The 27,917-nt window shown below is 43.7% G+C and overlaps 2 protein-coding genes across 3 annotated transcripts in view; one reads left to right on the forward strand and one right to left on the reverse strand.

Annotated features, from left to right (window-relative positions):
• Positions 1 to 518, reverse strand: part of si:dkey-9k7.3 (circularly permutated Ras protein 1) — a 14,451-nt gene extending 13,933 nt beyond the window's left edge. For both annotated transcript variants that reach the window (XR_004568925.1, XM_034216093.1), the window contains exon 1: positions 403 to 518. The gene's annotated coding sequence lies outside the window, so the exon portion shown is untranslated. The remainder of the gene's footprint in view (positions 1 to 402) is intronic.
• A 14,870-nt stretch (positions 519 to 15,388) lies between these two features.
• On the forward strand, positions 15,389 to 26,871 carry LOC117546016 (macrophage mannose receptor 1-like). The gene is made up of 5 exons (XM_034216094.1): positions 15,389 to 15,485; positions 24,109 to 24,149; positions 24,356 to 24,754; positions 25,095 to 25,436; positions 25,817 to 26,871. Exons 2-5 carry the CDS (start codon positions 24,116 to 24,118, stop codon positions 26,146 to 26,148), a joined length of 1,107 nt encoding a protein of 368 aa, XP_034071985.1. The 5' UTR covers positions 15,389 to 15,485; positions 24,109 to 24,115; the 3' UTR covers positions 26,149 to 26,871.
• Positions 26,872 to 27,917: the final 1,046 nt, after the last annotated feature.

Here is a 27,917-nt window from a genome sequence, read left to right on the forward strand (position 1 = left end):
GACATTCAGTTTTTGGTCATTTCATAAACATCCGGTACTTTAAGTCAAAGATTTCAACGTTAAAAGGTGAAGTTTTGACACTTTTTAAACATTTTTTTATATTTTTGGTAAATGTCACACGTGTTGTTTAGATATGTTAATTATAACGAGAATATTGGTGAATTTTAACACTTTTTTTACAATTACAAATGAATGGTACATAAGGAAATGATAGGTCCTGGACAAAGAGATTCTGCCTGTTGGCAAACACACACACACACACACACACACACACACACACACACACACACACACACACACACACACACACACTTGACAGTCGTACAAAAGTAAAAGCACAAATGACTCTCCTTCCACCCTGAATGAAAACAAACAATCACATTAGATCATAAAGAGTATTACCTTCGCCGGTGTCTGTGTGCTGTGGTGTCGCGGAAACTGAAAGCAAGCGTTTGTAACTCGGCAGGTTTATATAAATGTGTGTGGGTGTGTTCAAAGTCCAAGAAATGCTGTGCATATATGTGTGTGTGTGTGTGTGTGTGTGTGTGTGGCAGGAAGTTGGCAGCGCAAATGAAAGGAAGTAAGAAGAGTTGAAAGAAAGAAGAAAAATATATGCAGATGTTTTTTAATCATAAAACACACTTAGTTGTTTATTTACAGTTTAATATTTTATTCATTATAATTAACACTGTTGTTTTAAGAAAGTGCATTTTAATTCTTGTACAGCATTTGCTACACAGAGATTACAAAACATGATAATAAATGTCATAATATTTGACTTTTTTACTATACTACGAGACAACAAACTACTCTATGAATCATGTAATCAATGGGGATGATGATGGTGTTGAATGCTGAACTAAAGTCTATGGACAGCATCCTAACATAAGAGTTGTCAGTGTCCAAGTGGGTGAAGCCTGGGTGGAGAGCAGAGGAGATGGCATCCTCAGTGGACCGCTTCGCTCGATATGCAAACTGAAACGGGTCCAGCGAGGGGGGGGGACCTCTCAAAGCACTTCATGATGGTGGAAGTCAGCGCTACGGGGCGGAAGTCATTGAAGCAGGAACGTGATGACTTCTTCAGCACAGGTTTGATGGTGGTTACCTTGAAGCACGAGGGAACAACAGCCTGGCTCAGGTAGCCACTGGCAGCCAGTGAAGGCGGAGGAGTGGTGTGTCCATGGGAATAACTTAGGGAGGTTGAAAACCAGTCGAGCTGCTGCAGTTTGAATGAGTTGTAAAGGTTGGATGGTGCTTGCAGGTAGACCAACCAAGAGGGAGTCCCAGAGTTTTAGTAATCAAGATGTGAGAGGACAAGGGCCTGGACCAGAACCTCTGTTGCATTCTGGGTCAGTAGGAGACGTATCCTTATGGTGAGTAGGAGCGGAGTAGCAGCCATGTTAGCAGCGAAGGAAAGTTGGTCATTGAATATCACATCCAGATTCCTGCCAGTGTGAGTTTGGGAAACAACAGAGGTGCCGGTGTTGATGGAGAGATCATGGATGGGAGAGTCTTTACCTGGAAGGAAGAGCAGTTCTGTCTTGTCTGGGTTGAGCTTCAGGTGGTGTGCAAGCATCCACTGAGAGATGTTAGCCGGACAAGCAGAGATGCGTAAGACCCCTCTGTAGGAGCCATTGTATGGGTGTTGTTGGTGTCTCAGTTTACTTTAATTTATATGTATAGTGCAATATTATTTTTGAACACTTGGTGGCGGGGTTTAGCTGCACCGGGTGTATAAAAGGGGTCATAGGTGACAGGAGAGGAGGAGGACACAGGAGGAAGAGCATACCAATTCCACCAGCCCGGCAGATGCTCATACCACAACTATTGACTGTAATTAAACCAACACTAAAAAAAACATCTAAACTGCAGCAAAAGATCGGAAATCATCTGTTTGTGTCTGCGTCAGGATCACTCTGAACCAGTGCTTCTCAAAGTGTGGTCCGCGGACCACTGGTGGTCCGTGAGCGCCCCCTAGTGGTCCGTGAGTATATCGGTAAAATTTCACATTTGAAATAAATAAATAAATGTAAGTTCCGCATTCTCGCGGGAATAACTCCGCAATGGAGCAAGCTTAAGTTTCATTGATTGCATGATATAGCCCAGCGCAACACCTTCGTCACTCATGTTGTCACTTGTTTGTACCATTTTCAGGCGATTTGTAATCTGTTCTAGAAAAACGATGTGTTTTTGGATATTTGTGGAGTTAGGTGGTCCGCGAGTGTTTTTTTATTGGTTAAGTCCTTGGTATGAAAAAGTTTGAGAAACACTGCTCTAAACCCTCCTGTGAAGTAATGGCAAAAGGATATAGGACATTGGAACATTACAATTGCCACTACACCCCCTGTGTTTCAGACCGTGGAAAAGAAGGCAGCAGTTTAGTGTCATCTGTAAAGTGTTAGCAGGAGAAGCCATGACAGCAAATATTGGAGCCGAGTGAATTAAAGTACAGATCCTCTCCAAGTTACCCTGCAGGTCTTTGAGGCAGGAGGTATGCAGCGAGGGTGCAGAGCCAGAAACTCACAGTTCTTGGAGGGTGTGAAGGAGATCTGGTGGTTTGATGTCAACGCTGAAAAAGGTTCAGAAGGATGAGGATGGAGGAGAGGGAGGCTGCTCTAGCAGTACACGGTTTGTTCTCCAGCAAAGAGCATATTTGTAACTATAGAAAAATTCATATTCTGCTAAACTGTTTGAAAAAAGCGGACTATAAGGTATGTTTCTGCCACGTGTTATATAGATAATATTAATTACACTTTTACATTTCAATATAGTCTAAAACTACGGAGCCCCTAAAGGGACATGAAAAAAAAAAAGAGAGAACAAAATAATTGTGATAACGGGTTAGTATCTCGTGCGGACAAGAAACTAACCCGTTATCCCGACTAGTGCGCCAAGGAGGAAGTGGAGCACACAGGAGACAACCATTTCATTGCAGACTGTTATGTTTATGTGGGGAAATGACAGAGCATACATTATTTGAGATATATTTCGAACTCAGACTTAATTTTAACCACATTTCGGCCAGGGGTGGAGAGCTATTTGTTTAAGCACCGGATTAGCAAAACAAGAGAGTCTGTAAACCAGTCTGCTTTGATCTATGAATTAATGTCCGTGACTCTCAGAGAACCTGCAGCTGTTTTATAGGGAAACAAACACTCAGAACACATACACACAGGGCCAGCGGCGGACTGGCCATCGGGACGTATCCCGATAGGCCGGTACCGAAGTGGGCCACTCGGCCCACTCCAATCGGGCCACTAGGTCCACCGTTTCCCCGCAGCGAGGCTCCCCCCACGTTGAGCGTTTACGTGGCCTGGGTGAGATTCCCGGGCTGATTTGTAGTCCCAGTGAGTCCGCCCCTGCACAGCACAGCACAGAACACTGTTAGAGATTTAGAGGGATAACTGGTCCGCTTTTCAAATCTCCGCGCGTTCCTATGAAGCTGGTTATAATACAGGAAGGAATCCATATCTACAAAGTAACCGTTAACAATAATCTACTTTAATGGCAATATGACAATGCAATACAATCATTACAATACAACATGATATATTACAGTTATATTGTAATGCTTAAGGAGTAATGCCGGCTTACTCCTGCTCTGGTCCGCATACTGCAGAGCTACTTTCACCCGAGGGCAGCATGTGAAGAAGAGGCCGAACGCCAGGGATCCACCGGATATATACCAGAGTAAGAAGGAGGGGTTTGGTGTTAGGTCAGCTGGTCATCTTTTCAGGTCATCTCATTGGGAGACGCAACGCAGCAGGAAACGCAGCAGGAAACCAAACAGGCTCACTTTACAACAAAAGGTCTCAAGGCCTGCATACCTACACCTCCCCCACAGAGCAATAAAACCCTGTTTACTCCAACCAGCCCAGAATGTTTATAGCCATTTGTAGTCCTTACATTTATGAAAGGATAAAACAGAGAAATCAATATAAAACACAAACACAGGTATTGTTTGAACAGTATTCACTTAACTGCTACTGTTGATAACCACCAGAGAAACCCAAGAGACCTCTCTTAATAGCACAACCACTGTAGCTCGTTCTAAGTTGAATGCAAATCAGGACATGCTCTCACCTTCCCCCATCTTCCTTTGTCCTCAAAAACACATGTCAACAGGCCCCAAATGCAGCTCACAGTTTTACCCAAATTATTCTCATTTTAAGCTTATCCATAGTTTGCTAACATGAATAAATACAAATATAACTCTACAAATCCCCCTTTTTATCTCCTTCTCCAGAGATAAACTTAGACAAGGCATTTTGAAATATACCCACTGTCATTATTTTCTACTGTGTCCGTAAATCCATCCGAAGCTGGTATTCAGAGTACCTGAAACCTTCATGGAGACAGAACACCACTTTCCATGGCAGTGAAGGAACCATGAGGGGGTAGCTGAGTGCTAGAATCATCAGCCCCCCCCCCCTCGGAGGAATAGCCCACAAGGACAGCTAATAGGGAGGGGGAGATGCAGCTTGCCCTTCACGGGTGGAACTGATCAGAGCGAAGTAGACTCCTCTGCTGCCTCGACAAGTTCCCTGTGCCGTCCTGGCTTGCCGTGTCTTTGTCCCCCCGATCCGCTGACAGCAGCTTCTGGGCTGCCTGCTAGAGAGATGTCTTCCTCCTCCTCGTCCTCCGGCCCGCTGATGGCGGCTTCCGGGTCGATGCTGTAGAGATGTCTCCAGGGTCCTCCTTCTCCGGCCCGCTGATGATGCCTCCCGGGTCGTCTGCTGTAAGGATGTCTCCAGGGTCCTGCTCCTCCAGTCTGCTGCTTCCGAGTAGTCCACGTCTGCCAGGGCCACGTCCGTCCTGATGTCGTCCCCTGGTCCTAGCAGGTGGTTTCCCCGCCGCACACTGGCTCCCGTGGTACGAGCTGTCCCCCTTTTCTCCCAGGCAGACGGCATAAGAGGTCCGCTGGGTCACTCGGTCGGGGTCGGAGAGCCTGGGGTTGAGCCACTTTGTCCTGATGACTTTCAGCCAGACGAACACCGCTGTGTCGGCCTCGTGCTTCTCGGGTCCCCCTTTTGGCGCCAGTGACCTGTGTGGAGAAATCTGATACAAATCCCTCAAGCCTACGCTCAGCTGTTTTGACCCACTTGGAGCCTGTTGGTGGGGTGTCTTGAAACAACAGCCGTCTGTGAACAGGTTTTCTAAATTAATTGTAGACCTATCTGCCAGTGCAGCTTCAGAATCTTAATACTTGGATTGTGCCAACTAAATAAGAACCTCAACATCTTTAGGTAAACTAAATAACATATTTCAATAGCTCTGAATTTCTGACAAACATCCGTGTTTATTTTTAAATGAAATCCTATTTAAAATCCAAATCTAATATGAACTGCTAATGTTTCTGGTAAAGAAACACACTAATGTTATGGATTCAAAAACAACCAAAATCACGATGCTAACAAAGTGAATGATTTCCTGGTGATACTGCTTCTACCTGTCAGTGCTTAGATATTATCACGCTGAAAAAATGAATACAGAATTCCAACAAACTGTCATCAAATGTCTTTCTATTATAAATTTAGATGAAATGTATATCCTCATAATGACCTAAACAATAAAGTCTATGGCTTTTACTTCTTTACCAGGCTAGTTACATGATGTTGTCTAAATTAAATTCTGTCTCATTACACTACTATGTTTTAGCTTTAACTGTAATATGTTCTTTCTACATTTCAAACCTCAGTTACTCTAATGTCTGTTAAAATATTACAAAATTGTTTCATTATCACAGGTCAACTTCTTCGGTTTCACAGTAGCCCCTTGGCCACTGCTTCTTTGTTACCTGTTATAATTCAAATCAATATTTAGAAACATCTCAACCTTCATCAAACAGTATCTTATCCCCAGATATGGAGCAGGTTAATTACATTCAATGCTCAGTTTGAACATCTGGGTTGGGGCGGAAGGTTTCTGTCAATCCTTAAAAGAAAAATGTAAATTGTGAATTTTACAGCCATGTTGACATTTATACATTTTACTCACTCCCCCCTTTTACACATGAAATAATGTGTAACAAAAGCCTGTAATGGGAGGGGAACAAAAACTGTCAGGTAATTGGTTAGCGACATAACGAACATTATTATCATTATTTCCACAGTGAACACTTCAGTGAAAAGAAGTGTTCCTCTCCGTCCTTCCGGCCTAAAAGAAACAGAATCTTCAGATTGTAGTTTTACATTTGCAAACCGCCAACTCATGTGAGAGGAAAATATCACATGTGCGGTTTCCCCTTTTTGTGGAATTTTTAGGAAACCTCTCGTTTCCCTTGGAGCTCCAAAATAATATGTTAGTCCAAAAACATGCTTGGTTAGTTATTGTTTTAGAATCATGCAGTTACACTGATCACATGCCGGCATTCATTCACACTCACACTGTCTGGTTGTCATGTCAAGTTTGGTCAGGTTCACCCCAGAGTCAGTCATCCACAGTGCCTTGTCAAGTTACACTGTCGGTCAGGGTCAAAGGTCAGTTGGTCTCCGTCTTTTTTGGCCATGTGTCGTGCTCTGCAGAGACTTTGACATTTCAGCATAGGCCAGTATCCTTTGTCTACAAAAATATGTCACGATTTCAACTATAATTTTCAAGATGATTCTCACTTGTCATTGGGACTTCCGCCTCCCACTTTTCCTGAAACTTGGTACAAAACTCACTTCCTTCGAGTACCACTACTACAGCAATCCATTTACACCTAATTAGTATTAAAATGTCTAATGATCTATTTCAGAAACTTGTGTACATAACTATTATCTTGAGTCAAAACATTACTAGGATCTGTGTCGCTCTGCATTTCATAGCTCATTATAATTCTGGTCTACTTAAAAAACGATGTTAAACTCTTTAGCAGTGTGTGGAACCTTGGGTGTCCGAACATGCAACAATTACTCCCTCCTTTATCAAGGATTTAAAACCGAAGTCTGGTAATAACCATGCCACAATGGTGAAATCAACACTTTAGATTGGAATTTAATATGTGGCTTGGCACTAGCCATTAATACAAACAAAGATTTGTCCTATAGAGTGGTTCCTAAAACTATCCTTTTAATGGTGATCAATATTGTAACCAATGAGATCACTACTTTATTCACACGTGAATAAAAATGTCTTAAAGAATGAATTGTTAACATGATGAAAATATTGAAGAATATGGTTCTACTCTGTCAGTGTGTTTTAGGATGATTATCATTTTACTTTAATAGTTTCCTCTTTCCTGCTATTTTTAATTTACCAAATGATTAATAAATCTTTCTGTCTTTACGTATTTATGAAGTTAATTCAAGTTATTTAAATGTGCGTTTCGTGAATAAGTGTGTTTATGTGCATTCCCGTTCTCCTTTCCTCCTCCCCTGGTTTTCTCAAGCCGTGACCCCGGCCTCCTCACTTCTAATCGACCATGCCAACTCCTCTGATTCTGTCTTCTCTTCAGTCCATCAGCTGTTGAATCCATCCGCTGTAACTTTTGTAGGCAGCCATTGGCCCAGTCACCTCTGCAGCCCCATCATGCCACTGTTGTTGCACTCCTCCTTTACAGTCTCTCTGCTGTTTTTATGGAGGGCGGATTCTGCTCTCATGTCTATTGTGCCAAATCTCGCGGCGCAGTTTGGAACTTCATGTCCTGTTTGAGGGACCGATGAGAGTTTGCCTCTTTGTCAGCATGCTGGTTTGGTTCTGGATGCCACAGGTGGAGATAGTTCTGGCTGCAGTCTTGATGTAGTCTTGTTGTTGTTGTTGGTTCAGCTCTGGTTCTCTGTCTGTACGATGGAGAAGGAGGAGTCTCCTGTTGGGTTAGGTCTTTTGTCTGCTTGGAGGGTCGGGATCAAAGCCTTTCTAACTCAGAGGGGGAGTCCAGGTCCCGGTACACATTACCTATAAGAAGTCTAGCCCACTGATGTTAAATAAATCCAACCCTTTCCACTCTGTCTCTTTCTAATCATACTATCTGTCTTAGTTGTTAAATGCCATGTAATCAACATAATTAATGTCTACTTATGATATTACAAAAACTCACTCCAAAGATTGTTTCATCCATTGTTACATATTTACCCAACACAACTCTGAAATACTTACATGTTTCCAGCATCACATATTCCACACACTATGAAAGAACATCTCCATATCTTCTCTCATTTTACATCCCACTGTTACTTCGAACAATAGTAAACCTGCAGAGCACACCAATCGGATCACAGTAATGAAATTTGAATCAAGTGTAGGCCCATGTCTTCTTTCTGAACATTTATTTATATTGTCTAAATTTGCAAACAGTTCGAGTGTAAAATGTGTTTTGCACAATGTATTTACACTCTACAGATTCTTGAGTTTACTCATCTCCTGGTGCTGTCGTTGTAAAAAATGTTCAATCCCTTATTGTTTTGTACCAGTTTACCAAAATCAGTTATAATATACTGGGAACGTGCTTCCCGTCTTCAATACCGGCCAGCAATGTAATGATTAAACTCTAAGCTCGCATAAGTTTCAAGGGTGTGATACCCCCTTTCAGCCACTAGATGGCAGCAGCAGAAGTTTCAAGGGTGTGATACCCCCTTTCAGCCACTAGATGGCAGCAGCAGAAGTTTCCAGACAAAGGGAAACGCTCTACCTTGGTTTAATATATAACAGACCTCTGGCTTTAAGCTTTTAGCATTGGTCTGTTATTTAAACCCCAGTTTTAAACGGCGACTCGATCTGATTTATCGAGTTTTCAGGTTTTGCCGTGCAGGAATCAAACCTCGCATAACAAACTGCACCATTTCTACGCCACTCAGGAATATTCTACCTGCAGATCCGCGCCAAACTGCTCTATTTTACGTCACGCAGGACTTTCGTCTACCTGTCGATCAACGTTTACGTTTTGTATATAACTTTCCTAACATAGTAAAATATGCATTGTATATTCCATTTAAACTATAAAAACACTGTGAAACGCCTACAGACAATCCTAAAGTTTTAGCGTATCCAATTACAGACAGGCGACTTTCATCGTCTGCTTACCTTATTTGCAAAGTTGCAGAGTCCTGCTGATTGTCTGAGATGTTTGAAAGCATCTGAATTCTTCCTCAGCTTCGTTATAGACGTCGGGTCACCATTTTGTTAGAGATTTAGAGGGATAACTGGTCCGCTTTTCAAATCTCCGCGCGTTCCTATGAAGCTGGTTATAATACAGGAAGGAATCCATAGCTACAAAGTAACCGTTAACAATAATCTACTTTAATGGCAATATGACAATGCAATACAATCATTACAATACAACATGATATATTACAGTTATATTGTAATGCTTAAGGAGTAATGCCGGCTTACTCCTGCTCTGGTCCGCATACTGCAGAGCTACTTTCACCCGAGGGCAGCATGTGAAGAAGAGGCCGAACGCCAGGGATCCACCGGATATATACCAGAGTAAGAAGGAGGGGTTTGGTGTTAGGTCAGCTGGTCATCTTTTCAGGTCATCTCATTGGGAGACGCAACGCAGCAGGAAACGCAGCAGGAAACCAAACAGGCTCACTTTACAACAAAAGGTCTCAAGGCCTGCATACCTACACCTCCCCCACAGAGCAATAAAACCCTGTTTACTCCAACCAGCCCAGAATGTTTATAGCCATTTGTAGTCCTTACATTTATGAAAGGATAAAACAGAGAAATCAATATAAAACACAAACACAGGTATTGTTTGAACAGTATTCACTTAACTGCTACTGTTGATAACCACCAGAGAAACCCAAGGGACCTCTCTTAACATCACAACCACTGTAGCTCGTTCTAAGTTGAATGCAAATCAGGACATGCTCTCACCTTCCCCCATCTTCCTTTGTCCTCAAAAACACATGTCAACAGGCCCCAAATGCAGCTCACAGTTTTACCCAAATTATTCTCATTTTAAGCTTATCCATAGTTTGCTAACATGAATAAATACAAATATAACTCTACAACACACACACACACACACACACACACACACACACACACACACACACACACACACACACACACACACACACACACACACACACACACACACACACACACACACACACACACACACACACACACACACACACACACACACACACACACACACACACACACACACACACACACACACACACACACCTTGGTGACCGGACATCTCCTTCATAAAACTAATAAAAGGGGGAGTAATCAGGCAGTTTGATGTGTGTAGTATGCACTGTCATTTCTCCACGTGAACATAACAGTCTGCAATTAAATGGTTGTCTCCAGTGTGCTCCACTTCCTCCTTGGCGCACCGGTAACTTTCTCTAAAAAAAAAATCGGGATAACGGGTTAGTTTCTCATGTGCACGAGATACAAAAAATGCATTGTTTACTTCTGGTGTGAGTTTGTGTACCTGTGTGTGCAGTCATTCTAATTCAAGTGTTATCGTATGCGGTAGGATTTCTCTTCCTTTGAACTAATGGACCAAACCTTGCATTAGCATTTGCTCATACTTTTACTTTTTGGGAGATCTCAAACCACTACGTTGGTGTGAATATTCATTTAACAGTTGGGCTGCTTTTAAGTGTCAAGAGAACACAGGAAGGAAGTTGTGAGTTATTTTGATCTTGTTCTCTTTAAGTTAAGTCTAAGGCTTTGTATCAGAAATGTACAGCAGGTGAAACACGTATTCAGGCCTCTTTCTAGAATAAGGACATGAAAACACTGATGCCAAACTGTATTACAAAGGTGGACACTGTGACTGTTGCCATGGCAGAGTTATTCAAATAGAGAGAAATGTGGGATATGTTTCCTCCTAAGTCAAGAGCAGTCTTTGTTCTAGTTGTGCTGTTTGGATATGTTCATGTAAATGTGATGTTAATATCCCGGGAGCCTTCCTGTGCCACACAGCGACTGCCCCAGTGCTCTGTACATGGCCTGCTGGATCAGTCTGTAATCCCTACTGTATTATGTATATTTATATTTAATATTTTACTTGAAACATGATCTGTGTAGCTTTATAATTACCATTTAAATAAGTTTAATTTGATAAGTGGTTGTTATCACTATCTTTCTGTTAGAATTCAGGCAATAGTTTCCAATCGTTCCATATCAAGTTGTTTAAAAATGTGTTTTGGTGTCCCACAGTGGCTTACACTTGGTTCTTTGTTTTGAGACATTTTGAGAAAAAGTTGAGCGACTTTGTCATAGTTAACATATTAATTCTTGTTACGGCCAAAACATCGTGTTTTGTGAGGTCTCAGAGACTTTTGGCCTCTTGACCACAATCAAAGGTCAAACATGTGACAGAAATTGGTTCTTCCTTGAGTCCAAGTGGAAGATTGCGCAAGACTTGAATGAATTCCTCACGTTCTCCTGAGATATAGCATTCACAGGAATGAAACTGTTACGGTGTGCAGGAAGCAGGACCCAAATGCAGATTAGAGTAAAAATAATTCCTTTATTTCAAGGCTAGATATACACAAAGACAGAACAGAACACTCACCGCAGACCAAGTCATTACACAAGACGAACCGACAAAGACCGACAGAAAAACCAGAACTTAAATACACACAAGACTAATCACAGAAACAAGACACAGGTGAGGAGGGAGGAGAAAACACAGGGACACCAGGTGAACACAATCGGGTAAATTAGACACACCAGGGAAACTAACGACCGGGAACCACAGACAGATTTAAACAAGACACAACGCAGACAGAAACAGGCAAGACAGGAAGTGAAGACCTTTCAACATAAAACATGAAACAAGACAAGACAAAATACAATACAGGCAGATCGTGACAGTACCCCCCCCTCAAGGGACGGATTCCAGACGTCCCTAAAACACCAAAAAAAACAATGTCCAGCAGGGTGGGTGGAGGGGGACCGGAGGAGGGACACAAAACTAGGGCCACCAGGGTGGGTGGAGGGGGTCCGGAGGACGGGTCTGGGCTGACAACCCAGGAGCACAGCAGAGGACCATGAAGGGATCTCGGGCAGACGGCCCGGGGGCAAGGCAGAGTTCAAGGAGGGGTTCTCAGGCGGACGGCCCGGGGGCCAGGCAGAGTTCAAAAAGGGGGATTCGGGCGGACGGCCTGGGGGCAAGGCAGAGTCTAAGGTGGGGGACTCGGGCGGCCGAGCATGAGGGCGAAGGCAGCGGCAGGAAGAGTCAGGGGGCCGGGATCGCGGGCGAAGACCACGGCTCACAGAGGGCCGGGATCGAGGGCGAAGACCGCGGCTCTCAGGGGGCCGGGATCGAGGGCGAAGACCACGGCTCACAGAGGGCCGGGATCGAGGGCGAAGACCGCGGCTCTCAGGGGCCCGGGCTCGAGGGCGAAGACCAGAGAGCTCCGGAGGCCGGGCAGGAAGGCGCTGACGGGACAGTGCCGGAGACCAGGCAGGACCCGGTGTCGGAGCTGGTGGGACAGGCCTCGGCAGGATCCCCCACGGAAGAGGACCAGGACACGGGATTTGCAGGACCCCCGGCAGGAGAGTAGACGGCGGGACCTCCAACGAGACAGGACAAAGGGTTGGCAGGACCCCCGGCAGGAGAGTAGACGGCGGGACCTCCAAGGGGACAGGACAAAGGGTTGGCAGGACCCCCGGCAGGAGAGTAGTCGGCGGGGCCTCCAACGGCACAGGACAAAGGGTTGGCAGGACCCCCGGCAGGAGAGTAGTCGGCGGGACCTCCAACGAGACAGGACAAGGAACTGGCAGGACCCCCGGCAGGAGAGTAGACGGCGGGACCTCCAACGAGACAGGACAAAGGGTTGGCAGGACCCCCGGCAGGAGAGTAGTCGGCGGGACCTCCAACGAGACAGGACAAGGAACTGGCAGGACCCCCGGCAGGAGAGTAGACGGCGGGACCTCCAAGGGGACAGGACAAAGGGTTGGCAGGACCCCCGGCAGGAGAGTAGACGGCGGGAGCTCCAACGGGACAGACATACGATTGGTAGGACCCTCGGCAGAGGAGTAGTCGACGGGGCCTCCAACGGGACAGGACATGGAGTTGGCAGGACCCCCAGCGGAACCTCCAACGGACCAGGACATTGGGTAGGGACTTGAGACGTGACTCGAGAGGAGACTCGAGAGGGGAACCAAGGGAGAACTCGAGACGTGACTCGAGAGGGGACTCGAGAGGAGACTCGAGAGGAGAACCAAGGGGGAACTCGAGAGGGGACTCGAGAGGAGACTCGAGAGGGGAACTAGAGGAGGAACTAGAGAAGGGAACTCGAGAGGGGACTCGCGAGGGGAACTAGAGCAGGGACTCGAGGAGGGACTAGAGCAGGGACTAAAGGAGGGACTAGAGGAGGGACTAGAGGAGGGAACTCGAGAGGGGACTCGAGAGGGGACTCTGGTAGGAACTTGAGAGGTGACTAGAGAGGGGACTCGAGAGGGGACCTGAGAGGGAACTGGAGAGGAGACTTGAGAGGGGACTCGAGAAGGGATTTGAGAGGGGACTCGAGAGGGGACCCGAGAGGGAACCCGAGAGGGGACCCGAGAGGGGACTTGAGAGGGAACTGGAGAGGGGACATGAGTCGGTCGGTACGCCGACAGGACACGGGGAGCTGGCGTCGTCTGGGGAGCCAGCAGGAGACGAGGTGCTGGAGTCGGTCGGTACGCCGACAAGACTCGGGGAGCTGGCGTCGGCTGGGGAGCCAGCAGGAGACGAGGTGCTGGAGTCCGCCGGTACGCCGACAAGACTCGGGGAGCTGGCGTCGGCTGGGGAGCCAGCAGGAGACGAGGTGCTGGAGTCGGCCGGTACGCCGACAAGACTCGGGGAGCTGGCGTCGGCTGGGGAGCCAGCCCTGTAGCCGAAACTGGAGTCGAGCCCATGGCTTCCGGGGCCGGTACTGAAGCCGGAACCATGGCTGCTGGGGCCGGAACCATGGCTGCGGGGCCCGGAATTGAAGCCAGAATCATGGCTGTAAGGTCCGGTTCTGGAGCCGGAAACATGGCTGTAAGGTCCGGTTCTGGAGCCGGAAACATGGCTGTAAGGTCCGGTTCTGGAGCCGGAATTGAAGCCAGAATCAAGGCTGCTGGGTCCGGCGCGGAAGCCTGGACCCTGGCTGTGTAAGCCAGTATGGACGCAAAGCTGCGTGGGCCGGTACTGGAGCATGGAGGCATGGCTGCTGGGTCCGGCACTGGAGCCGGAACCATGGCTGCTGGGACTCAGGCTGCTAGCCTGGCCTTGCGACGACTCCTCTTAGCAGCCGCCTGAATACTCCGTGGACCTCCATAAGCCAGACGAGTTCCGGAATACGACTCCTGGACAGCAGCAGGAACTGGGGCAGAAGCACGGGTTGATTTCAGGCGGAACCCACCAAGGCGTATGGTGCCAGGTTGGGAATTGGGAGACAGGGAGCTAGCATGCCTGGGGCTAGCAGGCCGGGAATCACATGCTTGAAGGAAGTCCAAAATCCAGTCAGGTAAGAACTCAACAAAACATGGTTTCTCTGCTGCCAACCGGAGCGCCTCTACCAGAGCGGCCCTCTTCTGCCGAATACTGGACGCTCCCTTCCACCAATCGAAGCAGCAAGCCAGATAGAAGGTTAAATGCTGTAATTCAACCTCCCATGGATCATCTGCTGGATCCATTTTGTGGTCGGTTCGTAATGTTACGGTGTGCAGGAAGCAGGACCCAAATGCAGATTAGAGTAACAAATAATTCCTTTATGTCAAGGCTAGATATACACAAAGACAGCACAGAACACTCACCGCAGACCAAGTCATTACACAAGACCAACCGACAAAGACAGACAGAAAAACCAGAACTTAAATACACACAAGACTAATCACAGAAACAAGACACAGGTGAGGAGGGAGGAGAAAACACAGGGACACCAGGTGAACACAATCAGGTAAATTAGACACACCAGGGAAACTAACGACCGGGAACCACAGACAGATTTAAACAAGACACAACGCAGACAGAAACAGGCAAGACAGGAAGTGAAGACCTTTCAACATAAAACATGAAACATGAAACAAGACAAGACAAAATACAATACAGGCAGATCGTGACAGAAACAGCTGGATGGACAGACTCATGAGAATAGAGACAACGAAGAGATAATGTTTTTGACTTGTGTTTCAGAATAAATAAACTATGTGACTGAAATTAAAATAATATTGACAAACTTGTAATATGAGGGGCTCAAACACAGCCAGAATGTTCTCTTAAAGCTGTTTGACATATGTTAACAAGCAATATCCTAACAAAAATATAAAAATATAAACATTCAATAGTTATCATTAGTGCATATTTTGGAACGGTACCTTTCTTTCCGTGTGTCAGACAGTCAACAAGGAAGTGTGTTCAACTTTTTTCCCTGTTACATGTAAATTATATTCTTTCCATCAATGGATCCTATATCCAACCTCTTTGACATCTGGATTTTAATATTCAAATGTTTCCCCAAAGGTGGCTCAAAGAGAGCAGCGACCTCGTGGATATCTGAGTCTTCACCAGCACATCGAGAGAGACAGAGAGAAGCAGCTGACAGGACGACTCAGGAGAAGTAAGTGTGATTCTGTTCAGTCACTTTCATATTTTGTTTATTTTTGAGAAAGATATTCTCCTTCAGAATATTTTCCAAAGGGAAGGAACATTTAATGAATCTCATCTCAATCAGAAGCAATGAAATCTAAAACCCTTTTATGTTCATTTATTCCCTTAAATCATTTGTTTTTCTTGAAATCACTTGGACTATTTTATGTATTTGTATTAAAATCTCAATGTTTCATTTTGAATCATAAAATGTATCTAATGTTCACTTTGAAACTTTTTTTTTACCAAGAACGCTGGACATTTATAATGAAAACTAAACAGTCTGAGTCTAGTGGACATGTTTTTGCCCTGAGTGTTACCTTTCAGGCTCATGTTAGGTTTTTAGAGCTTTGTGGGCGATGTATGCAGCCTGTCCCGTAGACATTACTCAGGGCTGTAAATCCCACTATTTTCCTGCTTTAAAAAACGGTGGTAAATCTTAAATGTTTTATTGGAGACGATGTGTTTACACAGCAATCTCCCTCTCACTTCAAATAAACACAATGTAATTTTCATTAGGGTTAGTTTAACTATAATAAAGAAATGATTAGATATCTTTAAATCGGGTTTATAAAAGCAACGATACACAATTTAATCAAGCCTTATTTTCAGTTTACTTCTCCGTTCCGGTTAAAGAACCCATAAAGTCTCTCCAGCACCTAAAACATAGTGTATGTTTCTGATAGTAGGCTACATGTGAATAAAAAAATATGGAACCAGAAAAATATAATGGCTTTGATAAAAAAATGTAACAAGTCAGTGTTGTTGTACGGCACTATACTGTTATTGTTTAGTTTCTAACTGGTGTTTGAATGTTTCATTCAAATAAGACCTTTTCATTTGCTAAAAATACATTTTACGGTGTGTGCCTTTGGTGCATTACGGAGCCCCTAAAGCAGGGGTCGGCAAGTAATATTGGCCTTGGGCCAATATTTTTCCTCTAGATGGCGGGCCGGAACATAATCAAAGGCTTATTTAAGTAATTGATTGTTAAATCACGTTTGAATGCTTGGGGGGGGGGGGGGGGGGGGGGGGGGTTGAGCTTCAGGTGGTGTGCTAGTGAACTGCGCTGAGAACTGCGCCCAAGCCGAGCTCATAAGCCGAGGCCCTCTGCGCAATGTGAGGCCCCATGCAGCCTGCATGATCGGCCTGTAGTGAGGGACGGCCCTGCATATAAGCAAACATTACGTTTGAATGATTTAGTGAGCTGGTGTTATTTTTTTCAAACCGCATGTTGGCTATTTCAGCACCACGCGCTGTCCACTTACTTATTGATCCGCTGTCAGCGTCAGTGCACCTCGCAGCCAGATTGTGCCTGTGCTGTGTGTCATTCCCTCTCAACATGGATACAAGTAAAAATAAGCATTCTTCAGGTGTAGGTAGATTCTCTAGTCGGACATTATAGCCTATATGTGCGACTGTCGGTTCGATATTGTAAAAAATGTTGGTCGCCTTTTGCTGACCCATGCCCTAAAGCAGGGGTAGGCAAGTAAGTTTGGCCTTGGGCCAATTTTTTGCTGAGCCACAAGATGGCGGGCCAGAACATAATCAAAGCCTAATTCAAGGAATTGATTTTGGTAAGAGGGCGCAGCGCCCCTGTTCCCCGGTTCAGAAAAAACTCTGATATCGCTGATAACCCTCCCCATCAACACTCTGATGCAGAGATGGGGACTCGAGTCGCACTTAAGTCGCACACACAGAGACTTCAGACTTGACTTGGACTCCTGCTCAAAAGACTTCGGACTCGTGTTTTGGGACTCGTGAACAATCATTGTTAGGGGTGTAACGGTATCCGTATTCGTCCCGTACCGTCACGGTTCAGACGTCACGGTTCGGCACATGCAGTCACACGGCGAATACGCCTTTTTTTACGAGTTGGAAAAAAGTCTGTCACTCAGGGCAGTATTACACTATATATAATCCAGGGGGCGGTATTGCGCCTAAAAGCCAGCCGGCCGTAAATAACAAATGAAGAACAAGAACAAAACACAACAAAACGAACACAATACATGAAGAAGAAAAGTTAGTAGCTATGGCGAGTTCACACAACACACAGGAGCTAGAAGACCCACCTGCTTCTTTTAAATCAGCTGTGTGGGAACATTGTGGGTTCCCTGTGGACTACAACAATGATGGGGTGCGAGTTGTGGATCGGACGAGGACGGTGTGTCGGCGTTGTTCGACAGTGGTGCGGTATGATAGTGGTAACACGTCAAACATGCTCAATCACATCCGAGTCAGTCTCAGTCCCCAGCGAGAGGGTTTTCTCGACGGCAGGTGAAATAGTTACCGCCAACAGATCTGCCATCACTACTGACAACGTAGACAAATCTTTTTGAAGAACAACTTGAAAATAGAGTAAAGCTTGAGTACCTTTATTTAGGCATAATGGCCTCACACACTCACAAGTGAATTACACATGTTAGACATTGCTCCTAAAGGTACAGATTTAATTTTGTTTTATATTTATCATTGTATTTATTTTATATTTTGACATCAGGAGATGTTATACAGTTCTGTATTGCCTTTTATTGATAGTGATTGAAACACTTTCTTATTATTTATTTAAATATTTTCAAGACATTCTTTTTAGTTGTACAGCTTATTTAACCTTTTTGTTTGACATCAGCCATTATAAATAATATGGCCATCTGAGTGTGTGTGTTACTGTTTGTGGTTTGTTTTTAACTGTGTAATACAGTTAATGATTCCAAATGTTAGAGTTCCTTATTTTCATACCAAAACTTGCACTACTGTATTTGGGATTTTTTTTTGCTTTTCCTTGTTGTACCGAACCCGTACCGAACCGTGACCCCCAAACCGAGGTATGAACCGAACCGTGACGTCTGTGAACCGTTACACCCCTAATCATTGTGTTTTCTATTTTTGGCGTATTAAAGGTGGGGTAGGTAAGTTTGAGAAACCGGCTCGAGATTGCTAGAATTTGAAAATACACAACCGGAGAAAATCTGCCACTCAGTGTTGCCAACTCCATAGTAAGGAAAGTAGCTATTGGCTGTCCGAAAAGTCGCCAGAAGTCGCTAAATGACGTCATCGCCTAATTTGCACATCATGTAATGGCGGCTGTAGAAAAAAAACGTTCCCAACCCTTCAAGGATCAAAACTTGAAACCACCGGAGTTAAATCCAGACGACAGTAGATCAGAAATGTCTTTGCCTTTTGAGTATGTTTTGGGGTTTTAACATGACAGTTTGGCATAGAAATCCCCCTTACAATAAAGGCAGTATGCCCGTGTGTCATCTCCAATAAATGGCTTCAACCATCCTTTATACTCAGGGTTTGATTCCCACTCCTTTCTGTATTTTTGAGAATACAATTTAGACTGTGCCATGATGTTTAGCTTGTCACAGAGAGGCACACACACAGTGGACGAGGTGATTGAGTGACTGAGGCTGTGTGAGGCAAAGCAAAGCAAAGGCAGTTATTTATTATAGTGTGAAAGTGAGTGAAGAAACATTTACATTCAACATTTAAATCCCGCTCAAAACCAGGACGGCTTGGCAGTTGGCGCATGCGCAATTCATTTGCAGTCTCGACGCGGGGAAGTGTGGTTGTCTCCTGAGCGCCTGTGAGTACTATGGGAGGGAGGCGGGGCTCACGGCAGCACCCGCGGCTCGTTAACTGCAGAACAATGTGAGTCTCCAAACACCAGAAAAGTCGCTAATAACACCATTATAAATCGCTAGATTAGTCGTTAGTCGCTTTTGACACAAATAAGTCGCCGGAGGGTTTGGAAATCCGCCAAATTTAACGAGAAAATCGCCAAGTTGGCAACACTGCTGCCACTTCCTCACAGAGCCCCTCCTCCAACACACACGAACGCGCACATGACCAATGAGGGCACGAGATACGTTTGTGCCCCGATGGGAGGCTGACAGGCAGGTAGGCCATCCAGTTACTTTAGCCGGGCCGGCTATCGGGATGTTAAGAGCATTCCATGGAATATAACAAAAAGTGTATCTCGAGCCGGTTTCTCAAACGTACCTACCCCACCTTTAACATTAACATTAACATCATGGTAACACCATGGCGACCGGCGGCACACCTGCAGCTGTACCGCTTGTAATTAGGTTCAACTATAAAAACTTCGAACAAAACGCCGGCGGCACCAACAAAATGAGCGCACACTGCAAAGTCTGCAATATTAAAATCAAGGATGCTGGTGCAACAACGTCAAATTTCATCAGGCACTTGAAAACTCACCCGGAGAGGTCAGTCACATTAACGCATATGGACGGTTAGCAAACATGTTTAGCTCAGCATCAGCTATGTAATGTTAACTTAGCTTGCTACTAGCTTTGTAACTGAATATTTGAAAAGATGAGTGAATGTTTGCTTGTCACACTTGTTTGCGTTGAGTGGCGTTGACATCCAACTCTTGACATGACATAAAAAAGGTCGGTAACGTTAATCATTACGTTCCGCTGCCACCATCTACTGGCTAACGTTAAACGTAGAAAAATACATAGTTACATACATAAATACATCTGTCGGTTTATAGGCAGGTTACAGGTTTATTGTTGACCACGTAACGTTAATGTTACAGGTTTATCAGGTTACCATTACACTGGGTTTGAGTGAGAGGATAGAGGAATATGTTTATTTATAGTAGACTTAAAAGATGTAATTAGAGACCCAGTATAATTAAACAATACGGTTGCAGAGGTCACATTTTAACATTTTTGTCCACTGGCCAAATGGCTAGCCTAGTGAATGTTGAAATGTTACCAGCCACTCAATAGATTGCCATTGTTATGTTTGGCTGGTACGTGCAACATACAGCACCAGCCACTTGCATGATTTACCAGCATTTGGCTGGTAAATGGTGTTAATGGTAGATATCTCTTTTGGAACAGGTCATGTTTTAATATCACCAGTTCAGTATATTTCAGATAATATTGCAGCAATAGTTTTTTAGTTGCAAATGGCACAGAACAAATGTTTACTTTGAAGTACTTTTAACACAGTTTCCCTGCGGGGGATTAATAAAGTATTTGTGATACTGATTTTTGATTCTGAAGTGTTTTGCTTACAAGTTGTTTGCATTTAGCTAAACTGTGATGTTTGTCCTCATATTGCATTGCAATAGCCTGTTTAAAGTGATCATATAACAAACAAGTAATCAGTACGGATACTGTATGCTAATAGATATAGGAGTGATAATAATACAGTAAATGCTTTGAATGTCTTAGATATAGCTGTGCAGTATTCTTAACAGACTGGATAGCAGCAGACAATAGAAGGCTTATTACAAACAGAAGAGACATGAGACTTTTATTTTTTAGAGACTTGAGACTTGACTTGGACTCGTGACCAAAGACTTGAGACTTGATCAAGTCTCACCCCACAAAGACTTGAGACTTGACTTGGACTCGTGACCAAAGACTTGAGACTTGATCAAGTCTCACCCAGAGATGGGGTCGTTACTAAAAAAAAGTAATATATTACATATTACATATTACTTTAAAAACAAGTAATATATTACACTACTTCGTTACTCTCTACATAAAGTAACTCGTTACTTTACTCGTTACTTTACTCGTTACTTTAATCGTTACTTTACTCGCAGGGCCGGCCCGCCCCTCCCTACAGGCAGATCACGCAGACTGCGGCGCACCTACAGTGTGCGCGCCACAGTTTTGCCTCTGCGAGACTCCACTTGCACCCCCAATTACTATTGCATTAAGGAAGACATAACACAAGTCTTTCTTTTTATATGCTCTCAAATAGGCTACCAGCCACACAACAAGCTAACAGTCTGTGAAACGTCAAGACACTAATTAATGAAACCAGTTCAAGACGCATTATTCTTATCATTCTTTATGAGCGCAGTAACGGTAAGGCATCTAATGACTTATGTATTTAGTATTCCATAACTTAGTAACAGAGATGGTCAAACTAAAGTGGTAGAGACATGGCAGAATTCCTACAATGAAGCGGGACATTGAACTGTTCACCCGTGAGAGGGCGATCAAGAGAAGAGAGCGAGCGGCGCGTTGAGGGAGTTTACAGATGAGAAGACTCAGCCATGTTTATGCAGCACTGCACGTGGAGATGTGGTCTCGCAAGTCGCGCAGATTACATAGGCCTACATGTATATAAACCTGCGGCGGAAACCCCTCTAGTCTGTCAGTGAGTGTGATTATTTTATAAAAGTAACGAAGTAACGCGTGTCGGGGCAATGTTAGTAACTGTAGTGTGATAACTGAATTATAAAAGTAACGCGTTGCACTGCTCCGTTACCGACATAAGTAGTATTATTACAGTAACGCGTTACTTTGGGACGCGTTACACCCAACTCTGGTCTCACCCCACAAAGACTTGAGACTTGACTTGGACTCGTGACCAAAGACTTGAGACTTGACTTGGACTTGCAAAAAAAGACTTGTGAACATCTCTGCTCTGATGCGCAGTCAGATCCGCTGATTGGTTCACTGATGATATAGGCGCCCAATCCAGAGCCTCTGGCTAGACCCGCCCAAAGGGAGGCTCGTCCTCTCTAGCCCCATTTCAGTCCCAAAGCCAGGGCTATTATCTGTATTTTAACAGACTTATCTTTTAAATTGAGGTGTATTTATTGTTCTCTTCAAAGTAAATTTTTCTCTGAAATGTTAGGGAAGATGGTCCTCCCTTTCCCAATGGAAGAGCCTCCACTGAGTAAAGTTATTAACTAGGTAGCAGTGTTATTTAACATACTTTTATTCTGATAAGTATTGTCAAGTTCTCTGGGTTTTTGGCATTTATTTGAGTGAGGGGCGACAGAGGACGCATGGACTACTCAAATCCTTTTTCCTTAATCTTTATTTCAACTTTTCAAGGACACATTAGGATTCTTTCAGGTTGAAAACCTTTAAAAAATATCAAAGGTCAAAATAAATCAATTACAGCATGTTTTGCTTTGCAATTTAATATATTATAACCTACATTAATCAGTAACCAAGTATTTTACTCAAACTCAATGTATTTAATAGTTAAATAAGTACTTTAATTGACCTGGTTCCCCACAACCACACATTTGCCATATGTGACCCGCTCTATCGAAATCCGTCGGAAGTCGCAACGGCTCATTTCAAAATAAACGTGGATTTGCGTAAACAAATAGTTTTTCGGGGATCGGGTGTTTTGTTTGATTTTAAATAAACAAAGTCTTGGCTTTCAGAATATGGAACTTTTATTTCCAAAATCACACGATAAATACATGTTTGAAGCTTGTAAACAGCTCTCCCTCGCCACTCTGCTCTTCCACAGCGCCACTTCCCCTCCCTCCGCTGACATTATGAATGTAAGCGGATATGTCGGGACAGAATTTATTTTACCGGACAAATTTGAAACGTACCGGTCATGTTTCAATAATAATAATAATAATAAGAATGGTGTAGCAGAGTTTACGTTAGCAGGTAATCACCGGACTATGACCGGATATGCTGATGTTTAAAACTCAGTTAATTGGAGTCATTTTTATATTGCTTCAGTTTATAATCGTTACAGATCGAAAAGTTCAGATTCATTTTTCAATAAATGATTCCACAAACAACAAACAACATAATTATTACATTCAAACAAACTACTTGTAGTAGATGAAGTACATTATTCAAAAGTTTACATTAACTTTGAATAATAACACGGGAGAAACGGATCCTCTCTCTCTCTCTCTCTCTCTCTCTCTCTCTCTCTCTCTCTCTCTCTCTCTCTCTCTCTCTCTCTCTCTCTCTCTCTCTCTCTCTCTCTCTCTCTCTCTCTCTCTCTCTCTCTCTCTCTCTCTCTCTCTCTCTCTCTCTCTCTCTCTCTCTCCTGACAGCCCGTCAGTTTCTCATGCAGCTCACTAAACAGTGGGCGGGGATTCAGGTGATTATGCAGCAGCTGGTCTGATCTCTCTCTCGGGTCCGGTTATACTTCACTCGCGTTTATGTCCATATCGATCAGATCCAGCTCTCCTGATCGGCCTTTATAGAGAGCACCGATCAAACTATTAAGAGTGAATATCGGCCGATAATGACCGGCGGCCGATCGATCGGAGCATCCCTAATTATTACCAGACATTTTGACCAGCAGGTTTTGAATTTACCGGGTTTTAATGTATTTTACCAGATAAAAACCGGTGATTACCGGCTAACGGAAACCCTGATGTGCGACTCTCGGTCCTATGTTGTTAAAAAAAAGAGAACATTTTTTATTTTATTTTTGATTCTCAAAATTACGGGCCAAATATTATTGCTGGCGGGCCAACAATGGCCCGCGGGCCGCCTATTGCCGACCCCTGCGACTAAAGGGACACAAGAAAACAAAAAGTCGGGATAACGAGATACCTATGCGTGGTCCCGACTTTTTTCTCTCTCTTTTTATTTATTTGTTCATGTCCTTTAGGGGCTCCGTATGTTACTGCTGGGGTTGCTCGAAATGTGCCTTTTCTCTGCATTTACATCTTCATTAAACTACTGCACTGAAGCGAGTGGTGCAGTCTGTGTTTGTGTCAATTTAACTGAAACATTAGGTGCTCAAAATAATTTAAATGTAACTGACATAATTTATGAGATTTATAAATGATCAATAACAATATTGGTTTCCTCTAACAGAGCAAAGATGCAGTGGAGTCTGTTCGTGCTCCTTCTGATGGGTAAGTGGATTCTAAATTAAATCACATCTGGAGTCATGAAACTGCTCATAACAATACAAAGTGGAATAAGTGAACTCAGACCCCCGTTCAGATGAAGGGGATGGTGTAAGAGGTGGGGGTGATTCTAGTACTCATGAGTTTGATTTAATGATCAGATGCTTGTCATACTGTCAGCTCCATCACTGCAGAATTCTCTCTGTTTTTAGGTCAGTGTTCCTTCTCCACATGTCACCTCTATGAGTACCACTTCATTCCTGAGGGAAAGACCTGGGAGGAAGCCCGGAGTTACTGCAGAGAGAACTTCACTGACCTGGCCACAGTGTCTGACATGAGAGACGTGGAGAGACTGACTAACTCTTCACAGACTACAGATGCCTGGATTGGACTGAGGAGCATCAATGAAAAAAGTATCAAAGAGTGGCACTGGTCTCTGCCGGGGGAGAAGTACTATCCTACTGAATGTGAACCAGGATGTGAAACAGAATGGGGTCTAAAGCAGCCGAACAATGATGGTAACAATCCTGAGAACTGTGTGGTGATTTGGCCCTCAAAAAAATGGCACGATGTCCCTTGTTCTGAAAGCTTTAAGTTTATCTGCTACAATGGTGAGTATATGTCACTATTAACGCTATATAAATCATATCGTACTGTGTAACAATAGTTGACAGATTACTCATGCGGTACACTGTAGTTACATTAAATTGAAAAATATTTTTGATTTTCACATTAAACATAACATTATTGGTAACTTTGATAATACAATTCTACTTGTTTAAATACATTGTAATGGTAAAGCATGGCATGTTTTTTGAATATGCAATATACATTATTATACCAAACTGTCGTCAAGCTGAAACTTAGATCGTGTTCGTATTATTTTAACATGATTTAAGTAAGAAAAAAATGTTTTTGAAACTTGTAAAATGTGTCTTTTCATTCTCACAGCAACAGTGCCACAGACATACCATTTGAGTCCTTGTGAGAAGAACTGGCTTCAGGCTCAGAGCTACTGCAGAGAACATCACACTGACCTGATCAGTGGAATCACACACATCAATTCAACAGAATTCAAGGATTGGGTTCAGAAACAGGATGTCTCTTCTAACTTGTGGATCGGCCTGTTCAGAGACACCTGGAGTTGGTCAGATGGGAAGAATGTCTCTTTCAGACACTGGGATCCGGACTCATTTGAAGATGAAGACAAAAAGACTTGTGCTACGACTACGCCAAATGGAAAATGGAGCTCCGACACCTGCACAAAGGAAAAACCCTTCTACTGCTATGACGGTGAGTTTTGGAAAAGTCTTTGAATGTTTTTTTGCTTCATGTTTTTTGTTAAATATTTATACATGTATGTTGAGTATCCTTTTGTGGAGAAAATATGTATAAGATACACCTAATTAGAGATCTGGATAATGTTTTTATTCTTATAGAAATCATATTATTATTATGTATATTTAAACCTGGCTTTAACATAAGGTGCCGCATCATTTCTGGCTTATTTTTCCTTGTCATTGGTTTTCATTGTATTTTGTATCTCTTTAACTTAAGCAACTCTATTTTTTATTTTTAACCAAATGATCCTTATATGAAAGGTGCTATATTATTGATGTTGAGAGTTGTTTTGCAATAAATGGTTACCCTAACTAAACAAATGTCAATTACAGATAAAGTGATCCTGATCAATGAGAGTAAGACTTGGGATGAGGCCCTGACTTACTGCAGAGAGAAGCACCATGACCTGGTCTCCATCACTGACCGTCACCAGCAGAGATGGGTCGAAAAGAGAGCCAAGATGGCCGACACTCCCGTCTGGCTGGGAATGCGCTACACCTGCACTCTGGACCTGTGGTTCTGGGTCATTGATCGTCTGGTCTGCTATCACAACTGGGCCCCAGACGAAGAGGCTGAGTGTGGCATGGCTGCAGTCATGGAGAGAGATGGAAAGTGGTACAAAAAGGCTGACAATGAAAAGTTTCATTTCATCTGTGCTATATAAACCCATTTGTATATTTACTGCAACAAGCTCATTCTTCTCTAATATGTATCTGCTCTCTGGGTTTATTGAATGGCTCTAGTTCAAATATAGAAATCACAACCTGAAGAGGGGAGAAACTAAATTACTAACAGATTACTAACTGAAATTGAGAAAAAGGGGCGACACTAAAACATACATTTGCCTCTGTGAACATCTGAATTACTTTATGATGTGGACTTGTTGTAGTAGTTATTGATATAATGCATATTTATCCTCTCAAAGTGTGAAACCTGTAATCTTCATTTGAATTGTTGTGTCCTATTATATGTTTATGAGAAAAAATATATAAAAAGACAAATCTATTACGTTTTGCTTCTTTTTTAAAAATATATTTTATGTAATGGTTGAATTTTGGTGATGGTTATAATATCACTATTTTTGTCATATTTACCTTTTTATCAAGTTTTAACTAGTTGTTTAACTGTCTAAAGCTGAATAAACGATCCGACCAAAAAACAGGATGTGGTGCTTTCTTCCACTGGCTTTACTTATGAATGTTTTACATTTACAAACCGTGTTCTGCTAGAGCAACCTCCCTCTTCTCCATCCTCATCGTTCTGAACCATTTTCAGTGTTGACATTAAACCACCAGTTCACCTTCAAAGTCATAAAGTCAAGTCAACTTTATTGTCAATCTTCTAGTTTGTGTGTACAGACAGAGGGATCAAAATACCGTTTCCCAAAATCCCGAATACAAAAACAAATATATATAAAAATATGTATGCAAATATGTATATACCTATATATACACAATCAAAGAAACATTTATACATATGCACATATTACAACCTAAATAAAAGCACAACAATGAAGAGGCAGGTGGAGGGATGGGTGGGGTAACCCACAATGCTGAGTGCTCTGCGGGTGAGGCAGGTCTTGTAAATGTCCAGGAGTGATGGGAGTGAGGTACCGATGATCCTCTCAGCTGTGTTCAGCTGTGTTCACCAGCTCCACAGCAGCACCACCGATGGTCAGTGGGTGGGGGTGTTGGGTGCAGGTTCTCCTGATGTCGTCAACAATCTCCTTTGTTTTCTCCACATTGAAAAATAGATTGTTATATATGCACTACGTGGCCAGCTGGTTCACCTCCCTCCTGTAGTGGGTCTCATCGTTGTTGCTGATGAGACCCACTACGGTTGTGTCATACGCAAACTTGATTAAGTGGTTGGAGCTGTGGGTGGGTGTGCAGTCGTGGGTCAGCAGGGTGAAGAGCAGGGGGCTGACCACACATCCTTGGGGGGCCCCCGTACTGAGTGTGATGGTGCCTGATGTGTTGTTGACGACCCGTACAGATTGGGGTCTGGCAGTGAGGAAGTCCAGCAGCCAGTTGCAGAGAAGGGGCTGAGGCCCAGGTTTGTTAGTTTACAAACCAGCTGCTGGGGATTGATGGTGTTGAACGCTGAACTAAATTCTGTGAACAGCATCCTAACATAAGAGTTTTTAGTGTCCAAGTGGGTGAAGCCTGGATGGGGAGCAGAGGACCAACACTTCATGATGGTGGAAGTCAGCTCTACGGGGCGGAAGTCATTGAAGCAGGAACGTGATGACTTCTTCAGCACAGGTTTGATGGTTGTTACCTTGAAGCACGAGGGAACAACAGCCTGGCTCAGGTAGCCACTGGCAGCCAGTGAAAGCGGAGGAGTGGTGTGTCCATGGGAATAACTTAGGGAGGTTGAAAACCAGTCGAGCTGCAGCAGTTTGAATGAGTTGTAAAGGTTGGATGGTGCTTG

Source organism: Gymnodraco acuticeps, unplaced genomic scaffold, assembly GCF_902827175.1.
Source record: "Gymnodraco acuticeps unplaced genomic scaffold, fGymAcu1.1, whole genome shotgun sequence".
Classification (NCBI taxonomy): domain Eukaryota; kingdom Metazoa; phylum Chordata; class Actinopteri; order Perciformes; family Bathydraconidae; genus Gymnodraco; species Gymnodraco acuticeps.

Coding starts and splice junctions, on each gene's coding strand:
- LOC117546016 (XM_034216094.1), top strand. CDS start 24,116: ATGCAGTGGAGTCTGTTCGTGCTCCTTCTGATGG. Junction 24,755..25,094: donor TAAGTTTATCTGCTACAATG/GTGAGTATATGT, acceptor TCATTCTCACAG/CAACAGTGCCACAGACATAC. Junction 25,437..25,816: donor ACCCTTCTACTGCTATGACG/GTGAGTTTTGGA, acceptor TGTCAATTACAG/ATAAAGTGATCCTGATCAAT.